Genomic DNA, 18,885 nt, shown 5'->3' on the forward strand with positions numbered 1-18,885 from the left:
CTCTTTGTGTTGCCTGATAGGAATTTGACCATCAGGTCAGTGATTGTGAGTGTTTGATGAGGTGCAGGGTTGACATTTCTCTGTCTGTGTGTTTACATTTTCGTATTCCTTCACCTCTCTCCTCTCTGTGCCATTGTTTTGGTTCTGGTGAGCGGGGTGTTTGGGTGCAGACAGATTGATAGAAGCCAGGCTAAAGCTCGGGCAACCTCCGACCGCAGCTCAACCTAGTTCTTCTGCTTTCAGTGTAAACACAAGCCAATGTGATACTCTCACAGTAAACATGTTGGGCAGTGGATTTTTGGTCCTAAATGAAAGCAAAATCCATCCTAGCTGGGGTTAAAATAGAGTAACTCTGCAAAAGCTCAGGGCTAATAGCAGCTTTCATTGAAGCTGTTAAAAAAGGAACATTCCCTCAATCCGTGCTGGCAGCTCCAGTGCCACCAGCCCAATAAAAGCAGCATGTGCAGTTTCCAGGTAACCAGCCGTGGTGAGAATGTGTATATGATGGTAGTGCTAATGGGCCAGAGTTCCTCTGCGAAACACACATGCACACACATATAAATATATACACACCCAGACTTCCTGCTCGTACTGTACACACTGCACAGGAGCACTTTAGCCTGGGAAAGGCTCGTGGAAGAAGTGAGTGATGGCCCTACCAGCTGTCTGGGAGTTATAGACTGAGTCCTGGAGGCCAGGCTGATGTTTTTCAGACAACCTGAGCAGCACTATAGCAGATGGAGGTCACCGCTGGGTAGCACAGCTAAAATTAAACCAACAGCTTAACATGAATTAAGCCAGGGCCCCTGGGCAAGGAGCCTGCATCCCACAGGATTGAGGCGGGTGCTGGGCAGGGAGCACCACGCCGGCAGGGACCAGACCGCAGCTGAGGAGGGCAGGGTCCCCTCCGTCTCAGAGCAGTCACTCCAACTCCTCTGAGAGCAAAAGTGAATTTACATGGCAGTGGTAAACCTTGGGTAATGTGATTAAATCTTGGCAACACACTGCGCGATGATTAACTTATTCTCTACCCTCTCTGTGCCCTTCCACGCTGCTTCTTGCATCTCTGTCAGGCAATCAATAAGCTATTATAGCTCCAAACAGTGAGGGCAAATTAACTTACGGCTCCACCTGCAGAGTCGGCACTCTCTGCTAATCCCATTGACGGGGGAGAAACGAGTGTGGACGCAAAGGCCAGGGCCCTGGATCATCCGCTACCACACCGTGATTATCGGCAGGATACTTACGGAGAATGCTGAACAGGTTGTGAGGTTGAAATATGGCGCTAGTGGTCATCATGTAAGAGTGCAGCAGTTCTACAATGCATCTCTCGAGAATATAATAGATAACTGTTTAATAGGTGTTGAAACCTGGCATTGGCAAGCATCTAATCCTTAAGGTGAAGAACTCGGAGTGAAAACTGGCCACGGTCACTGAGGGACTTTCTATCCCATCCATCAGATGAGAGCCAATCGACTAAATGGAGCTGAGGCACCACTGACAGATTAGAATCTGATACTAGTGCCAGAGAGTAGGTGAGGGGAGGGGGGTCTGGAAGGGAGAATAGAAATGTCACCCTGGAGCCCTACAGCAGCAGCACTCCCGTCATACAATACGGGGCCTCACTGAGTCAGATGTCAGCTATTTCAAACTTTACCCACAGCAAACTGACTACTGTTTGAATTTTCAATAGATCCTCTCCACTTTCCTCATTTTACACATGACGTCCCCCTGTCTGTCTTTCATCCACCTCTTTGCGGTATATTGTTACATGGAGATCCTTTTGTGTCCTTGCCACACCCTGTTCGGAAAGGTCACACGGGCACAAAGAGGAGGTGAGAGTGTATCTGGTCTATTCATCTCTGGGTGACGCTGCCCTTCTCCTTCTGCTCCTAATTAGACTATTGTATATGTTTACACACACTCCAATGAGGATGATTATGTCACCACACATGCAGTCAAGCTCGGGGTGTGTAAACAACACTCGCCAAGATAATAGGATGCAACAGATGTTTAAAAAAGTCAAAGCAATTCAATCAGATCTGACCTGCACACTTTCAATTATGTTCAGCGTTAGCTTGTAGCTTCTAATGCCTCTCTTCTCTCTCTAAGTCCTTTGTCATTAGTGCATCATTACTGCAGAAGTGAAGTAAATCCTTTCATTTGTAACATGAGACAGAGTATGCTAAATATCCGGGCCTCAGAAGTGAACAGCAAGCATTACAAAAAGGTCATGATAACACAGAGCTCACATGCACACACAGCGTGATAATGAGCAACAACTCCCTCATACCGACCCTATTTTCAGCAACACAACAAGGAGAAACTAATTTCCCCCCAATTGTAGCTTTAATGATGAGATTAGCTACCACAGCAACCAAGGACAATTAGATGACAATTGAATGCCATCATGTTTCCCCGTTTGTATGTGTCACTGAGTAATGGTAGGGCTGTGACTATCCACAGTCAGCAGCAAGTCCACTGCACTTCATGTGTTGTCAGATTGCACGCAGCGGATCATTATCAGTGCTTAGCTCACCAGGTCTTTCTGCGTATCTTGCTCCAGGCTCAGCAACATGCTACAACTGTGATACAGTTTCAGATGGCCTCTCCACTCTTTTCACATTTCTCCTCTTCTCCTCTTTTTGCCTAATTGTCATCTTTTGGTAGCATCACTGTTTTGATGTTCACAAGTTTTGTTCCACCACTTTTTCAAGTGTATAGGATGCAGCCCTGAGAAAGGAAACTAAGTGCATCTTACACATTTGATCTTGAATAGGGATCTGATCTTATTATTTTTTTATGATATAGTTTGCTGAGACCTTTCCGATACCTTTCTCTGATGACTCACGTATTCCATTGGGTGATTCTGTTGTAAATGACGAATCATATTTGTTGTATTAAAGTGAGCCTTGTTGGTACCTCCTCCAGGAACACTCAATTTACAAATGGAGCAAGATGCTGTTTTACTATCATTTCTTTCCAAAGAGAACTAGTCGAACACACAAAAATGTCTACAACATTATTTGATTCACAGCAGCTGTAAAGTGTAACGGTGCTGAAAACATGTGAAAACTGGATAAGTCCTGATCACGTAACAAACTCTGATACTATCAGATTCTCCAGAAATAGCCATATCAGGCGCCAATACCAATCAGTGTGTTGGATCAGGACATCCCTAATCTTCAATGGATGTGACTCCATGGTAAATGCCCCACAAATGCCATGGTTCATTCACAATGCTTTGAACTATCCAGAACCAAATAACTTGCTGTTACTTGGCTTATATGCAGATAAAGTGAAAGTTGTTAACAAAGCTGATATCACTGAGATATAAGTGATTGGGATTATAATATTAAGATAACTGCCACTTGATTTTTAGTTGCTGTGCTTTCATTTCACTAGCAGTACACAGCTCAATATCTGTGCTCTGCTGCAAGCTGAAAACTGTCACTATGTGACAAATTGGTTGCCAGTCTCTTGGGAGTAAACAGTGAAGACATGAAAAAATACACAAGGTCCATGCAGCCTCACCTTAAGTGGACCGTGTGTGGACCCCAGAGCACATTTTTCAAATTTTGCCAAAATGCTGGCTGAGAAATCCCTGAAGTTCCAGTCTCCCAGCCCCTTAATCCTCCCTGACTCCAACGTCTCGGATCGAGGAGCATGATAGAAGGTTTCAAGTGAGGGCTTAACCCGGGTTTAATAACCACAGCATGTCCACAGAGCAGAACACCTCGTCATATGACCAAACACGCACGCACAAACCCCACAGACACATAAACACACATATCCACACAGCCTCTCTCTGGCCACGGGAGAGGCTCAGACTGAGAGGAGATTACACTTCACAACAAGAGTAATACGCAGGTCTGTGCAGAAGAAGTAGAGATTAGAGTCAGCAGCATACATTCATCTAGTTCTCCCAAGTGCTGACACACAACCTGCAACCAAGAGCTTTTATCACATGTGGAGGAGAGCCAGAGGGACACGTCAAACAAATATGGAAACATGTTGATAAAAGATGCACGTAAAAAACACACTCTAACATGCCCCCACACAAACAGTGAAGATGTTTCTTTAAGAGGAGAGGAAGTCAAAGTACTTTGCTATCAGTGCTCCTCAGGAGTGATACTACAGGAGCACTGGACTCAAGAGCCCACATACAGTATCTTATCTGCTTTAAACTAGCACTTCATATTGTTAATATCATACTCCCCCATCCTACTAGGGCCATACACCCACCAACCCCAGCAGTGATCCTGTTCTGTACTGTAGCCAGAGGCGAGGATTACGTAGAGATGAATAAGCAGTCACTGCGGCGACCGAGAGAAGAAAGAGAAAGAAAGAAAACCTCTGACAAACAGGAGTTTAGAGACAGATCCAGAACGAAAGCTGCATAGAAGGTCTGTTTTTTCAAAGACATCAAGAGATATCTGGATAATGTCATCACAAGGAGGGATGGACCACAAATACCAACATAGAAACTGTGGAAAGTGCATAAAGTGGACTCCATAAATCAGCGTCTCAGCCTTATATAGAGTAATTCAAGTATTTTTTTTAAAGAAGGCTCTGTTTTGGGGGGTATAAATGAACCGAAAGTTTAAAAAAGCCTCTTAAAGAAGCTCTGATGGTAGTGTGGATGTCAGTGTGAACATCTGTGTTGAACATATCAAATGTATTTCATTTCCCATCTTCACATAGATAGAGATCTCACAGACAAACGTCTATCTCACTGAAGTGTCTAACTCAGGCTACGCCTTTCGGGGAAGTATTTTATGTCACCATTAAAAAGTCCTTCATTCATCAAAGCTCTGTATTTATTGTTTTATAGAGCAATTTCCTCCTAAATTCAACCCGTGACAATCTGATAATGCACATGATAAGATGCAGAGCGGGAATCACGAGGAATCACATGCCATTATTTCTTGATGTGCTAATTTGAATTCTCCGTGCCCATAAATCTCAAACGGCTCCGTCTCATCCTCTGTTTCCTACAGGAAGAAAAGAGGAGACAGAAGGAGGAATGAAAGGGGGTTCTGTTGTACTTTTGGATGCCGTGTCTCACCCGTCCTCCCCGGCTCAGTGGGCTGTCAGAGACGGGCGGAGCATGGAGTGATTGATGGGACTTTGGGCAGGCTCCTTTACACCTGCCCCTTTAGCTCATGTACGGACTCTGTCATACAAAACTCAGCGAGACATTGTTCGCTAACCCTGTGTCGACACAATGACAGATTGATGGAGTCAAACACAAACACACACAGACACAGGAAGTCTTGCCTCACCCAACCTGGTTCTATCAAACAGCTTCATTCTTATATAACCCATTCATAGTACCGTCTCTCACTCTGCAGGCTGTGAGATTCTCTTTCGGCTCCGAGCCAGTGTTCGCTGTAAAACAACACAAAGCAGCTAACTCTGTCAGAAAATCTGCCCTGCTTCCCCGCTTTTGGCTCTTATCCTCGGCTACACCGCTCCCTTCCCCATTGTGAGCATTTTGGCCTCGCATCCAGCTAGCAGTTTGAGTTGTTTTGCGGGGGAGGGAGGGTTATGCGTGGGCGAGGGTATGCGTGTGTGTTTGTGGAAAAACAGGCTCTGAAACTCCCCAAATCAGTGTGACATTTGACACATTTTTACATGAGCGAAAGAGACAAGAGCATCTTCTTGTTCTTCACTGCAGGCGGCTGTCACAGCAGCAAGCGACAACTGAGCTTTGGGTCAGTTTTGTCAGCCAATATCAGTCCAAGCAGATATCAAGTCAACACTGTTAAAGTTTTAAGGTATGTATCCAGGTCAAAAATGAGCACAACATGCTACTATTGTTCTGTGCTTGAGAGATTTTCTCCTCTAAATGATGGTTAGTTATCAACCAAACAGAAAATATATGCCTCTGGTTTAATTCCATGGTCTGCATTGATTTATGCAAACACCCTGAAGGGCTAAATATGCTTGGTTAAACAGAACCACACGCAACATGCATGATAAAAATTGCTCTTTGCATATATGGATTAATAGCAGGCTGATTGACATGCATGTGTGGAACATTTCTCCCCTGTAGAGGTTTTTACAAAGACTGAGCTGACAGTAATGTGCCGTGCTGAAGGATAAATAGACAGTGGCCAGTTGTTCCCAAAGTGCTGTAACTTTAAGATTAACAGCACGGGACTGAAACAGCCTTGAACAACAATCACACATGCAGCAGCGTTCCAGCGCCAGATAACCAAATACGACACGATTTGTTAAATGAATAAACATGAATTTGCTAAGCTTTGTTTTCATCCAGCAGTAGGCAGGAAAAACTTTTTTTTATAGAAACAGAAAGTTTGCTCAGCGAGGCAGAGTTCAGCTTTGACAGTCACACTCGCACAAACACACACAAACACACACAAACACGACTGGGCTTTGAGATTGCAGAATGGTTCTGTCTGCATTCCAGCATAAAGCAGATCGGAGCGGAGGCCAAGGAGAGTCTGTAGTGTGGAGCCCACGCCTCGGCTGCGTGTCGACTCGCGTAGCGGACCCTGACTGTGCCGTTTGCACCAATTTGCTGTGAACCTCCCTGAGACAAATAACTGCCACAGAGCTGTAACACACTCTGCCTCCAGTCTCCTGGCAGCTCGCCAGCTCACTCTCTACTGCTTCAGCTGCTTCTGCTGGGGTTAGCTGTCCTGATTTCTTCTCCTTCTGTTAGTCTTCTCTTAGTTTTTGTTACTTTTGTCTCCCTTGCTCACTCTTTCCTTCTCTTTTTCTCAAAGAAATGTTTTATATTTAGGACTCCTTATTTCTGAACAGAGCAGGGGAGGTTAAAAAAGGGTCAAATGATCCCAAAAGTGACAAAAAACAGGGACAAGGACTGGCACAGAGGTGCTGCACTAAATATCACTCTTGTAAGAAGTAAATGGAAGCAAACAACATGGCAAATAAATAATAAGTGTGCTACCTGGTAGGGGAAAGCAGCTGCTTCACTCAGAGGACTTGGTCCATTTGTACAAGTGGAGAAACAAAGAGAAACCTCAGCAAGCAAGGGAGGGCATAAACAAAAGAAAAAAGTTTGTCGGAGCCAACAGATGTGATCAACAGACCAACCGTACTGTCAGTGGGAGGTTTGGATTGGTGCGTGCCAGCCAACTGTCCCCCCGCCTCGCTCTGCAGATGACCCTCCTGCATGGCCCTCAGAATCTGTCAGGCTGAACCCTGCTTCCTTCAGCACATCCACAACCTCCCCCTTCAACCTTTCCACCGCCAATCGGAGCGTCCGCCAGGCCAGCTGGCTGTACGTGTTGAAGGAGGTTTCAACAGGAGCGTGGAGATCAATGAGATTCTGAGATAAACTTGGCAGAATGGAGTTATGTGCAATGGACCAAATTCAAGTAAACATCCCTTTGCTTCTGTTGTTAGTGGCTGTAAAAAGTAAACCCTGCCTCTGAGGCGTGTGTGTGTATGTGTGTGCATATGTGTGTCAATATGAGGCTTATGGCCAACTCTGTGCGGTCAGCACGGTGCAGGCAGCCAGGCCGCTCGACAGCCGGCCCTGAGGTTATCGCCTGCTGAAGTGGAGCAGTGTGTCGTCCATTACCTCACTTCACTATCTGTGCATCCAGGGAAAGGGACACGGCTATTCATAGAGACACTCAGGGACTCCGAGAGCACGGATAAAGGACAATCCTGCAGCAGAAGAGTTAAAGTTGGAGCCCATGCTGCATTGTTTTCTGTTATTCCACAGATTTTAAGCCTGCTTCTTGCTTAGTATTTGGTGAAAATGTGATTTTTCCAGTAATTAAGAGTTTCATAAAATACTTTTTGTAACGATCTAGGTCAAATTTCCCCTCATTCTTTACCAACCTCGTGTACAAAGGAAGTTCTTTATTTGACACTGACGTCTTAAACACAAAGAAAACAATAACATAATATGAAAAGAATCCTGTCTTAAGCTTGTTTGAAAACACAAGTCAAACAGGATTCACGGTTAATGCATTAGCGCAGGCTTTGGACTAAGAGGCTGTGATAGAGGGAGATTGTGGGCTGCACTGTACGTGTGGTTAATGATAAACCAAACAAACTGGGTTAGCTCTCCTAGCCTGACAAAACAGGACTTGTTGAAACTTGGATTATGTTAACAATCGCGGGTGAGTAAAGGAAACTGTAAGAGCCAGGCTCTTAGAATAACATCTCGAAAAAAGAGTTGTGTTTTTAGCTTTTAGGGAGAAAATGTTCAGGGAGGGGAACAAGGTAAAGTAAACACAATTAAAACCATGTCTTCCTTCTTTGGAGTTAATGGAGGACATAAAAGTTCCTTGAACTTACACAGAGTACAATGTCTCTTCTTCAAGTGTTTCAACGTAAACAGTTAATGTATGATAACCAACATGAAAGCTCTGACACCATACTCTGCTCTCCTGAATCAGACTTGTTTGTTGCATCTTTACAGTGAAGTCTCAAAGAATCCATAAAGAGAAATTAATATCTGCCTGGGACCTTCTCTTTTTCTACGGCATTTCTTCTCCGTCAGGGTTCTGTCCCGGTTGCTCCGACAACATAATTATATGTAGTTAAGCATGAGCTGCAGAAAGAGGGGGGCGAAAGACACTGACGGAGCAGGAGGAGAGAGTCTGCTGAAGCACAGTGGCTTGTCATTATGGCTCTGTTTGAACCTTGTACAGAATAAGCAGGCTAAACTTGAGACTGAGCCAATGGGGCTCTACACTCCGGTCCTCAAAGCTCCGCCAAGTGTTTTTGTACTTGAGAGACCCACCTCAGACACAAACACTGTATATCATCTTTAACTGTGAAAAAAAGTATTTTAAGCAGTCTGACCTTTGGAAACTTGGAATATGTGCCATGCAGTTGAGGTTTTTTGTATTTTTCTTTTATTAATATTTCATTTTTTCATTTTCCTCCCCAGGTCATTTGGATAATTATGTTTGATTTGGGAGTAATTCTTTATTTTTCTGTTGACAAGCTTGGCAAACAGCACATATAGTAGGATTTATGGGGATAGGACTGGAGCTCTGCTCTGTATTTAGCTGCCTGCACTGAGTTTGGATATTTATTTAAAAGTTTTTGTGGGCTAATCCATTCTTCTGACTCCTTTGTGTCATACTGCATGAGCCTCATTCTCTTCTTGTAAATGTATGTTTCTGCAAAATGTTTGATTTTCTCCTGCAGAATACTATCTTACTAGTAAAGGCACATTTCATCAACTTTTACAAATGGCGGAACTATTTTCCTTATTATTCTGCAGCCATCCTGAATGGTATCACAGGGGCCAAAATTTTTAATGTGAAATGCTGATTGTGTTTTTTTTTACTGGTTTCATTACACGGTCTGTTTGGTTTGAAGAAAAAGAGACCGCGTTGGGTAATTAAGACTTTTAATCTTTGAAATCTTAGGGATGAAATCTTAAAAAACAGCTGAATAACACAGTGGTGGCTCATGCTGTTGCTTCTTCATGGCTGTGTACGACCAATAAAGATCAGATATTTAGATGATAAAACACGAGGGTCTCCAAGGCCGATGATTTAATCTTCCACCTTTGTAGGTGAGACACAAACTGGAAGAAATAAAAGAAGCAGAAATAATATTGGATGGAACAGTTTGCTGCATCTTGGTACGCTCCTTTCCAAAACTACCAACTCTCTCCGAAACCATCATCCTCACAAAGACAAGAGCCCATGCCACATCAACCCTCAGGCTCACATCCAGACACACACAATTCTCTCCTTCCCCATCTTGATTAGATTACAGTGAGCGGCCTGGTGACAGCCTCTGGGCATGCATGAAGAGCGGCTGATATCCGAGCTCTGGTCCTCAGCCTTCACTCTCAGCCGGTCAAGAGAGCAAGAAGATAATAGCCTAATTCTAAAGAGCTGACCTCACCAACTAAAGCAGCCTCTGAAAGAATCATGGGAACAAATTTGTCAACACAGGTCACCACTCACAAAAAGACTGAGAGAGTATCTGCTTTCTACGTTGCGTAAGTACAGCCTGCTGAGTAAACTCCTTCCACATATGCCTCAAAAACTGTGTGATGACCCTGGAGATGCTTAAACCCACTTTACATCAAAGTAGACTGCCACTGTACGAGTGTAACAGCCAATAAAAGAAACTCTGAAACTTTTATGGAACAAGTAAGCAAGCTCTTCATTAAAAGATGACTAAACTCAGATGCAATGATTGCATTCCTTTGGAAATAAAAGCTCATATCTATCTCTCTGACAAAAAGCAGAAACGGGGCCACAACAGAAAAGGCTTTGTTCCCATTGTGGCTCCTGACCACCTACCAAGGGCCCTTTAGAGAGGCACTCACCCTGGAATGATCAAGCCCACTTCTCCCCCAAGGCTCCGCAGGCCTACAGAGAGCGCTGGGCCAAACACATCCTGCCCATCTCCTAAGAGATTATCCAACTCAATGAACACATTCAGCGCCAAAACACAGAGGGAAACTGGAGCTGCTATTCAGCTGCATCTCAACCCAAACTCTTTCATTCACACCCACACTGGAGGCAAAAAAGAAATAGGAAGACATGTCGCACTTACTGGCAACTTCCAGCGAAGCATTGTGACTCACTGCCTCTCCCAGGTAGTTACGGGCAACACAGACGTAAGAGCCTTCGTCCGGTTTGCTCCGTCGTCCATGGACGATGCGTAGAAAGAAGAGCGAGCCGCTGGGAAGTAGCATGCGCTGGGAACGGGGATTGTCCCTGTCTGTTTCCACCCGCTCTCCATCCTTGTACCACTCCACTGTTGGGGTCGGCCGGCCCTCTGCTTTACAGTTGAGGGTGGCAGGTTCCCCTTTGGAAACTATCAGGTCAGAGGGGTGCTCCACAATCCGGGGTGGGGTGTCCTCTTGGCGCAGACGGGATCCTAAGAAGAAATAAGAAAAGTTAAGTTTTCACCTGTTGGAATTAAAACATTTCAAATTGAAGTTGTATTTACACACATTCATAGACATTGACTTTATTTTTTTCTGCCTCACTCTGAATGTATCATTAAGACCTGCTAAGAGGCGTCTTTGGGAGGTCACCACATAGGGTCAGCATCTAATTCTTTTGGGTTACACCTCCAGTTTATTTCCTGTCTTAATTATTGACTGTGAGGCGAGCATGTCAGCCTATTATGCACTTTTGTGGTTTGTGACAAGCTCCGGGGTCACGATGCTCAACTTGTTAGAATGACTAACACACCATATTGACTTATAAATATTAATGCTCTACCTATGCAGCTTCACTCCTACACACTTCATGTAGATATATGCATATCACAACCACATATGGGTATTATCATTTCAAGGCTGTAGAGCTGTTCTTTAAAGTACACTGGTGCTGCTCATGAACTAAACACCGAATCTGAGAGCAAAGTCACCCTAAACAGTTTCAGTTCCTTTACCAAAGCTCAGCCCTGCTGCAGATATGTGACTCTGTCATTTCTCGGATCAAAGAGCAGGAAAAGAAAGAGGCTAGGCAACGGTAAACAAAAATATGACACACCTTTAAGGTAGAAGGAAATGAAGAGATAAAAGATAAGATAAGGATGCACTGCATAGCCAAGTGACAAAGGAGAAGCAGAGGCAGAGATTACACTGAAGAGGGAAAGACAGAGCAGCTAAAAGCTGTGCCAACAGCAGTGCCAGGGGGGTTAACACCCCAGTGCTATCTCAGGCCATTACAATTGCTCTCTCCGACCAGTCAGCTGTGGCTATCATCCTGCTTTACATGCAAATTAGCTTCTTGTTGTTAATTCCTGAAGGGTGGGACTGAATGCATTGTGCTCCTACACACTGTAGTGCATGTGTGAGTGTCTGTTGGAGTTTGACTTAGAGTTTTTCTTTCCTACTCCCCATATCTCCCAGCATACCGCCTTTGGAGCCCATTCAGTGCCAATTAAACAGAGTCAGGTCTAATTGGAGGCAGAGGCCCGCAATTAATTTACCCAGCATCCCGTGAACTTGCCACGCCGCCTCATTTCCGTGCCCTCCACCCACCCCCCACCCCTGATACCCTACAAATGTGGCGCTGCTGAGGAAGCATCTTCTTGTGTTCCCTGTATCTTTTGGGTAAAGTCAGCATAATCAGTGACAGCTCTTTGGAAAGATTAATCACTTCAATGCAAATGTGTTGTGTGGTCAGTGGAGGATAATTAATGCAGTGGTCCAGCGAAGGACATCATGATGAAGTCATTCCTGAACTATAATCTGTGAAATGGCAGGATTTTTTAACTATTCTGTGTCAAAGAGTTAACTCTGGCCATACATCTTGTACATTATCATGAATACTAAGCTAACACTTGGTTTTCCATCAAGGCTTGGTTTAAGCTGCTCCTTTTGGGATAAAGTTTCATGTCAATTTACATTTTTGTGAGCTCAAACCACTTGAGACAACCTGTGTACAGCTGTTGCACAAAAGCCATACAGGCCAAGTTCTTTTCTAAAAGAACTAGAAGCTAAGCACATTAGCTTGCTAATCAAGACATGAACCGTTTATATGTGGGGTATTATTTCACCAAGTGTCCCAAGAACTGCACCAACAATGTGAACACTATAAATTCCAACAGCAGATTTCTTTGCTAGAACAAGTAACAAAATGTTAGCATTCAAACCCTTTACAAGCTAAGAAAGTGTTAGCTGTTTGCCTTTTCTATCAAGCTTAAAACATTATCAAACTCTGATGTTAGCTTTAGCCATTTCCTTGCAATCACTGTGGACAACAAAGTAAGCATCAAACAACATCAAACAAGCCATACTTTAAAATTCATCTGCACATTTGCCAGCTAATTCGGGTAACAACAAATATTAGCATTCAAACCATTTACTAGCTAAAAGTAGAATACGTTAAGAGTGTTTATCTTCACTTTCATACTTTAAAACAATATCAAACTATGATGGATGTGCACTTGCATTTCATTGGGGTATCTGGATGTGACTGTGTTTTCTGTTTTCTTATTTGTGTGTGTGTCTGTGTTTTTTTTTTTTTTTGCCTGCCTGCCTGCAAAGTGATTTACCCTCAGGGGACAATAAAGTTGAAGTTTGAAGCTAACAACTCCTTGAAAAAAAACTTAGCAAAAAATCCCAAACAAACATCTGTATGGACAAAAGCAATACTTTAAATTTCAACAACAGATTTGTTAGCTAGAAAGGGTGACAAGAAATGTAAACACTTGTACCTAATACTTGCTATCCAGAATGCTCACTTTCTTCTTCTTACTTTTACAAAACTATGGATGTTAGCTTCAGCCATTTCCTCGCTAACTCTACTTACAATAACATTACCTAGGACCTAACTAATTGCTAAAATAAGCCAATAAGTAGCAGTAGCTAGCAGGTTAATATCTCCTTGTTTTATTTTCACTGTCACCTTTGGGGCAGACAATAAAGTCTGTCTGTCTGTCTGTGTGTCTATCTATGAGGTACAAGAGGAAAAGGGTTGGATTATTTCTTAAAAATAAAGAAAAGTGAATGAGATCCTGGGATTAGGACGTTGGAATATAACAGTTTGAGTATAATGGATTTAAAGCCACAACCAGCTGTAGCTTCTCTGCTATTGGACTTAGAATGAGTCAGATCGTTCTCTTTAAAGCCGATCAGATGATGATTGTTTGTTCAGATGTAAAATGACAAATAGGACAAAATCTCACAGAATCCTGGTAATTGCAAAACCATTTTAGCTCTGTTTATCATACTATTTACATTTTTGAGAGATTAAAGCATCTCTGAGCAAGCGATAAAAACAGATGGAGAATTAGAGAGCAGTACAAAAAGCCTACAGCATGAATGAATCAGTCTGCTATCTGAATACTGTTTATAAAAAATAAATTTCTGTACTTTCTGGCCTGATCCACAACCAGGCTAATTAACCCTAATTTGCAACCTGCTCCCATCACAAGTTAGTAAAACTGCAGACCATATGCTAACAAGGCCCAGCCCTTGGGTTGGGCGCCACTTTGGAGCTAACACGCCTCAAAATGTTCACACACACACAGGCCCATTACCACCTCACCAACTGCACCACCACCACCGCTGCCGCCCTACACCAGAGAAGGCAGGCTAATATGTTTTATTAAAGAGGACTTTGAAGAGCTCCGCTGCTATCTCCTCTGCCCGTCCCCTTCCTGATTTAGACGGCTCCTCTCTAATTTGAAATGGTCTGAAGTTTGGGGTTTTCTGGAGCAACCATTAACTATTCAGATGTGGCACGCTGTGAGGAGGGCTCCGCAGAGTGTTTGATCAGTGTCTGTTTGCTGTAGATGATTACTGCTGGATTAATATGCAGACTACAATATACACTGAGTTACAGTATTGTGTTACACAGACGCTAGTAAATGAAGCAGTTATTAAGTGTTTGTGTGTGTGATCTCTGAGAGTGTGTGTTTCTGAGCAGTGCAGGCATGTATCACTTACACACTCCTATTATGTTTGCTTTGTTCCTGATTGGATTCATTGTGTGCATGTGTGGAAGTTGTGGGTGTGTGTGTGTGTGCATGCGTTGCTGCGCTGATCCCCAAAGACACTTTGAGTGACCCCAGTTATTTCAGCTCCATTACCCCTCACCACGGGGAAAACACGGAGGCAGCGCAAAGGATTACTCTCCCATGCTTCCTGCCACAGGTGCATGCTTTTAGAAGATAGCCAACAACTTTACTTCTTCCCTGCCTACAGCAAACACAGCAGACTGAATCTAAGAGGAAAACAGAAGAATGAACCCCTTGCTCTGAACCAAGCTGTACATGTTTTCTCTCTTGCCTCTCTTTGAGTCGTCTAACCCTGCCTTCATTTCAAAGCACTGCCCTTCCTTCTCCTCTGCTGCTTTCAACCGCCCTCTCTCCTACTTTCTATCCCCCTCTTACCCCTCCTTCTCCGCTTGCAGACAGAAAATGTGAGATGAGCTAATGCAATACACAGCCGCACCAAAGGGAAGCTGGGACTTCTTCTGCAAGGATCTGATCGATTGGTGCCTGAGGCGAGATTCTCCTTCTCCCTTAACCCTCTCACTTGCCGAAGCGCTCTGCGTGTTGCTTTTTATTTTTTTCCCTCTCATTTACGCGCACACACAAACACAAAGTTAAATTCAGCTTGAGGGAACGTTTGCTTGCAGAGGAGGTAATTAAAAAAACCTACAATCCTCTGTCTTTTCTCTGAGTGCTAAAAGCAATCTCAGTAATGAGCAACAAACCACAAGAGTCCAAAAGCAACAACAATAACAGAAATTTAACAGCCCCGGATCTAATCGTGCAGCCACCACAAGGGTCCAGACCCAGACACTGACCCCTACATGCACAGTGTCTTTAAGCATTCATGAAGACCACTGGGGTTTGTGCCCACTCCACTACCCCAGCTCCTTCCCCCTGACTATAATTGATAGACAGGGCATAATGAAGAGATTTGTGATGGTTCTCAAAATCCAAGGTCATCCTTCTGTCCGTTACAGGGTATATGATGTATATTAACATTTCAGCTACCAGCTTCATATTGATCCCTCAGTGTCTTCAGGCTAAACCCTGCAACATGAGTGGATGTTAATCTATATTTCAAGAGATATGCCTGCGTTTCTCAATCTGATAAAAAGGGCAAGCTATGCATGCAAAATATGAAAAATGAGCCATTGAAGAGAATCAACTGCTGATTTTTGGAGTGGATCAGATTCAGGGAGGCTAAGGAAAACCTGAATAATAAATCAAATGATCAACCCATGGTGATCTGCTGCTTTGCATTACTGAAATAGTCGTTTCTAATGCATATAAAACCAAAAAAAAAACATTTAGGAACCATTTATATCCAGCAGCATTTATAACAGCAGACCCTGTGCATGGTTCTGCAAGAACTGAACTAAACTTGTGCAATTTCATGGTACAGTTTATGAAAATGTTTTACAGTAAATAGATGCGTAGATTAAAGGTAAACCAAACTAGTCTGGACCTGTTAGGATGAAACAGTTGTCAGTCTGTTTGCACCTCCAGCAAAGACAGTCTCTAAAAGACAATGCATCAAATCTCTGAACCCCGTTTTGATAAGGAAGCCCTCATCTAAAAACTCAAAATCATAGAGAATGAGCCTTGAGACAGAAACTTGACTCTGAGCAGCCTCAGGACAAGTAAAATCCAGACAGGGTCGGCTTTATCAGAGCTGGGGTCATCCCTAAAACAGTACATGTTTGCACTTTGCAATTAAAATATGGTGTACCCCCACAGGCTACATCATCTGAGCTGAATTTTAATCACTCATCATCGGAAGGCATTCATAAATCAGACAAAAAACAGTCACCAAGCGAAAGATTGAATCCAGTGAGTTCTGCTTAAGTCTTTTACAACTCTTCTCCATGCTTCCTATCTTGGCAGAGCATGAGTAGGCAGAAAGGAGTCAGCCAGCTGCCCTTTACCCCAGAGAAATCACAGGGGAGAGGGGCAGCGAGGTTGATTTAGATACAGTATGGAACACAAATCTACAACACGGGGTCATTCAGTCCAGTAGAACAAAGATCCCAGCCTGAAGCGCGTGTGATTATATGAGCAATCTAACACTAAGATTTTATTTCCCTCATAAAAATCAAGGTCTCAGAATCTCATAAACACAGATGCTAAAATCGAGAGGTGTTGCAGGAGGCCGAGCCGTATCATCATTCTGCATATCAGATGTCCAGATGAGCGTCGGCAGAGACGTGGAATATGGGTCTGTGATAAGGAAGGCTGAGCACAGTAGGGCACTCCCTATCTCCAGTCCCATTAATCTGTGATTAGGGGACTTAAAAGGGATTTATGGCTGAGATAAGAGCAGAGGGCGTGTCCCTGGAGGTTGAAGACACGCCTTCTCTGGGACAGTGCCTGCCTCTGAATGACTGAGGGCCACAGAAAAGGCACCCTTCTCTGCTGAATTAGAGACGATAACCAAGAGAGAGGGCAAAGATAAGAGGCAGAGACGGAAACGAAGAGAAAAGGCGAGGCAGCGTACCCCTGCTGATCAGATGACATTAACAGGAAAGTGAAACTGAATCTCGTACCATTTCCACATCAGGATCCCACCCTGGAATGTGCCGCTTGAATGACTTTGCCAGTTGCATCAGATTGGACTGGTTTTTAATGCTACACAAGGATATCCCTTACACTCCTAAGAGGCAGGATTAGAGCCCTGTGTGTACGCGTTAGTGTGTGTGTATGGGGAACAGAGGTGGGGTTTCGGAGGAGGGGTGATGGATATCTTTATAGCCTCCTTCTTTTCTCATCTCTTTGTCTCCGTTTAGCAAACAGAACAGGTTAAGGTTACCCCGCTCATACCACGGCAGCGCTTGAGAAAAGATATCACTTTCCACAAGCGTCCAAATCTGTGCTCTTTTAATCAAAGCAGATGTGAAACACACTACCTGAGAGTTTATACACAACACTGCAACTCAACATGACACTGTTTGATTGTTTGGCTCTATTTGTTGTTACGTAAACTCAATAAAGTCTAGATTCTCGCAGATGATCACAAAGCTTCTATTGATGTTCCAGTGAAATACAGCTTCTGCAGACTGAAATGTAAACATGAAACAAAGCTTCTTTGTTATGCTAGACACTAAACAAGGTCAAGGAAGTAATCAGGAAATATCTGGAGGCTGTGGTAACTCTTAAAGGCTTGAACATAGCTTATTCTGTCATATTTTTCATTTCATTTCAACAAAAGGTAATGAATACGGTGGATGGGTGGATGGGTGGATGGGGCTGCAGGTATCACATTGGTTGTTATGTAAGAGATAAAGGAAAATAACTAAAACAATCCCTGCAACACTTTTTTGCAGCCTCCCGCAAAAAGAAAAACTTGCATCAGATCTTATTTCCCATGAGCCCTCTCGATCATCCATCTGATATTACATACGTGCACCCATTGACCACAGGGCATTCAATTTTTTTTTTAAATCTTAACTTTTTTACAAAATTTAACAAGTATCACAGCATCAACTAGAAAAGCACACAGAGCATGCAGACCTCCACCAAGCATATTGTGATTGTCGTGCAACACTTTAGTCTGACTTTAATGTTATACCCCCTTTCAGCAGACTGTCTGCTACAATTTGGTGTTAGTTGCAGGTTTGTACGATAATTTGTTACCTGGCAGTGTTGACAATTTTGATGACCCAGTACATATTTCATATTCCAGATCTTAGTATCCAGAATATTTCCAGGATCTGGATCATACGTTTACATCTGTCAACTTTTGGTGACCTTGTCTTGTATTGTTTTGCAAAGCAATCCGACCATTTATCGTGGAGTTATACAGACACAGGGTGAAAACGGCCCTATCTCACAATGATAAAGAATCCTTTTAAAAAAATCCTGGATCCAGACAGTGTTCTGGATCACTTCCAAAATTGTATAACTTCTTCTTTATCCCATTTTGAACATTTCCTGAAAATTTTATCAAGATTCGTTTGTTACTTTTTGAGTTATGCCGTTTACAGACAAACAGGCAGACAAACTCTCCCAAACATATAACCTCCTTGGCGGAGGTGATAAGTATTCATCAAAGTTTTTCCAAATATCCCACAGTCACAGAAAAATACAGAAGACTTTTTTTGTACTTAAACTTCTATCATCTTGCAGAAACTTGCAGGACTTTCAAGAGCTCAAACTCTCTGCTTCTTCCTTTCACAAATGAACCTCGAAGCCACAGATCATCACTGAAATCAGAAATCAGTTTACTCAAAATTCTTGCAGCAAAAACCCCTCAGACAATGCTGGCTACATTTTCAGGAGTGCACTGCATGTGTGGAGGAGCTGAAGAGAATGTGTCATGGGTTAAATTTAGACTAATAACCTGTCAAATGCACCATGTGCTCCAGTTTTATCTATTTTTTCTTATGCAGACTTTAATATGTTTAAGTTCCACCATCAGTTATAGTCTTGGAATGTCTTGGATCGTTT

The 18,885-nt window shown here is 43.2% G+C and overlaps 1 protein-coding gene across 4 annotated transcripts in view; it reads right to left on the minus strand.

The window, feature by feature from the left end:
• The window catches only part of robo1 (roundabout, axon guidance receptor, homolog 1 (Drosophila)), a 265,137-nt gene that overhangs the window by 110,676 nt on the left and 135,576 nt on the right, over positions 1 to 18,885 (minus strand). For all 4 annotated transcript variants that reach the window (XM_074678930.1, XM_074678933.1, XM_074678931.1 and 1 more), the window contains one exon: positions 10,537 to 10,863. In XM_074678930.1, coding sequence (XP_074535031.1) covers positions 10,537 to 10,863 — 327 coding nt within the window. The remainder of the gene's footprint in view (positions 1 to 10,536; positions 10,864 to 18,885) is intronic.

This window comes from Halichoeres trimaculatus, unplaced genomic scaffold, assembly GCF_033239565.1.
Source record: "Halichoeres trimaculatus isolate MK-OKI-2021-1 unplaced genomic scaffold, fHalTri1.1 fHalTri1_scaffold_9, whole genome shotgun sequence".
Taxonomy (NCBI): domain Eukaryota; kingdom Metazoa; phylum Chordata; class Actinopteri; order Labriformes; family Labridae; genus Halichoeres; species Halichoeres trimaculatus.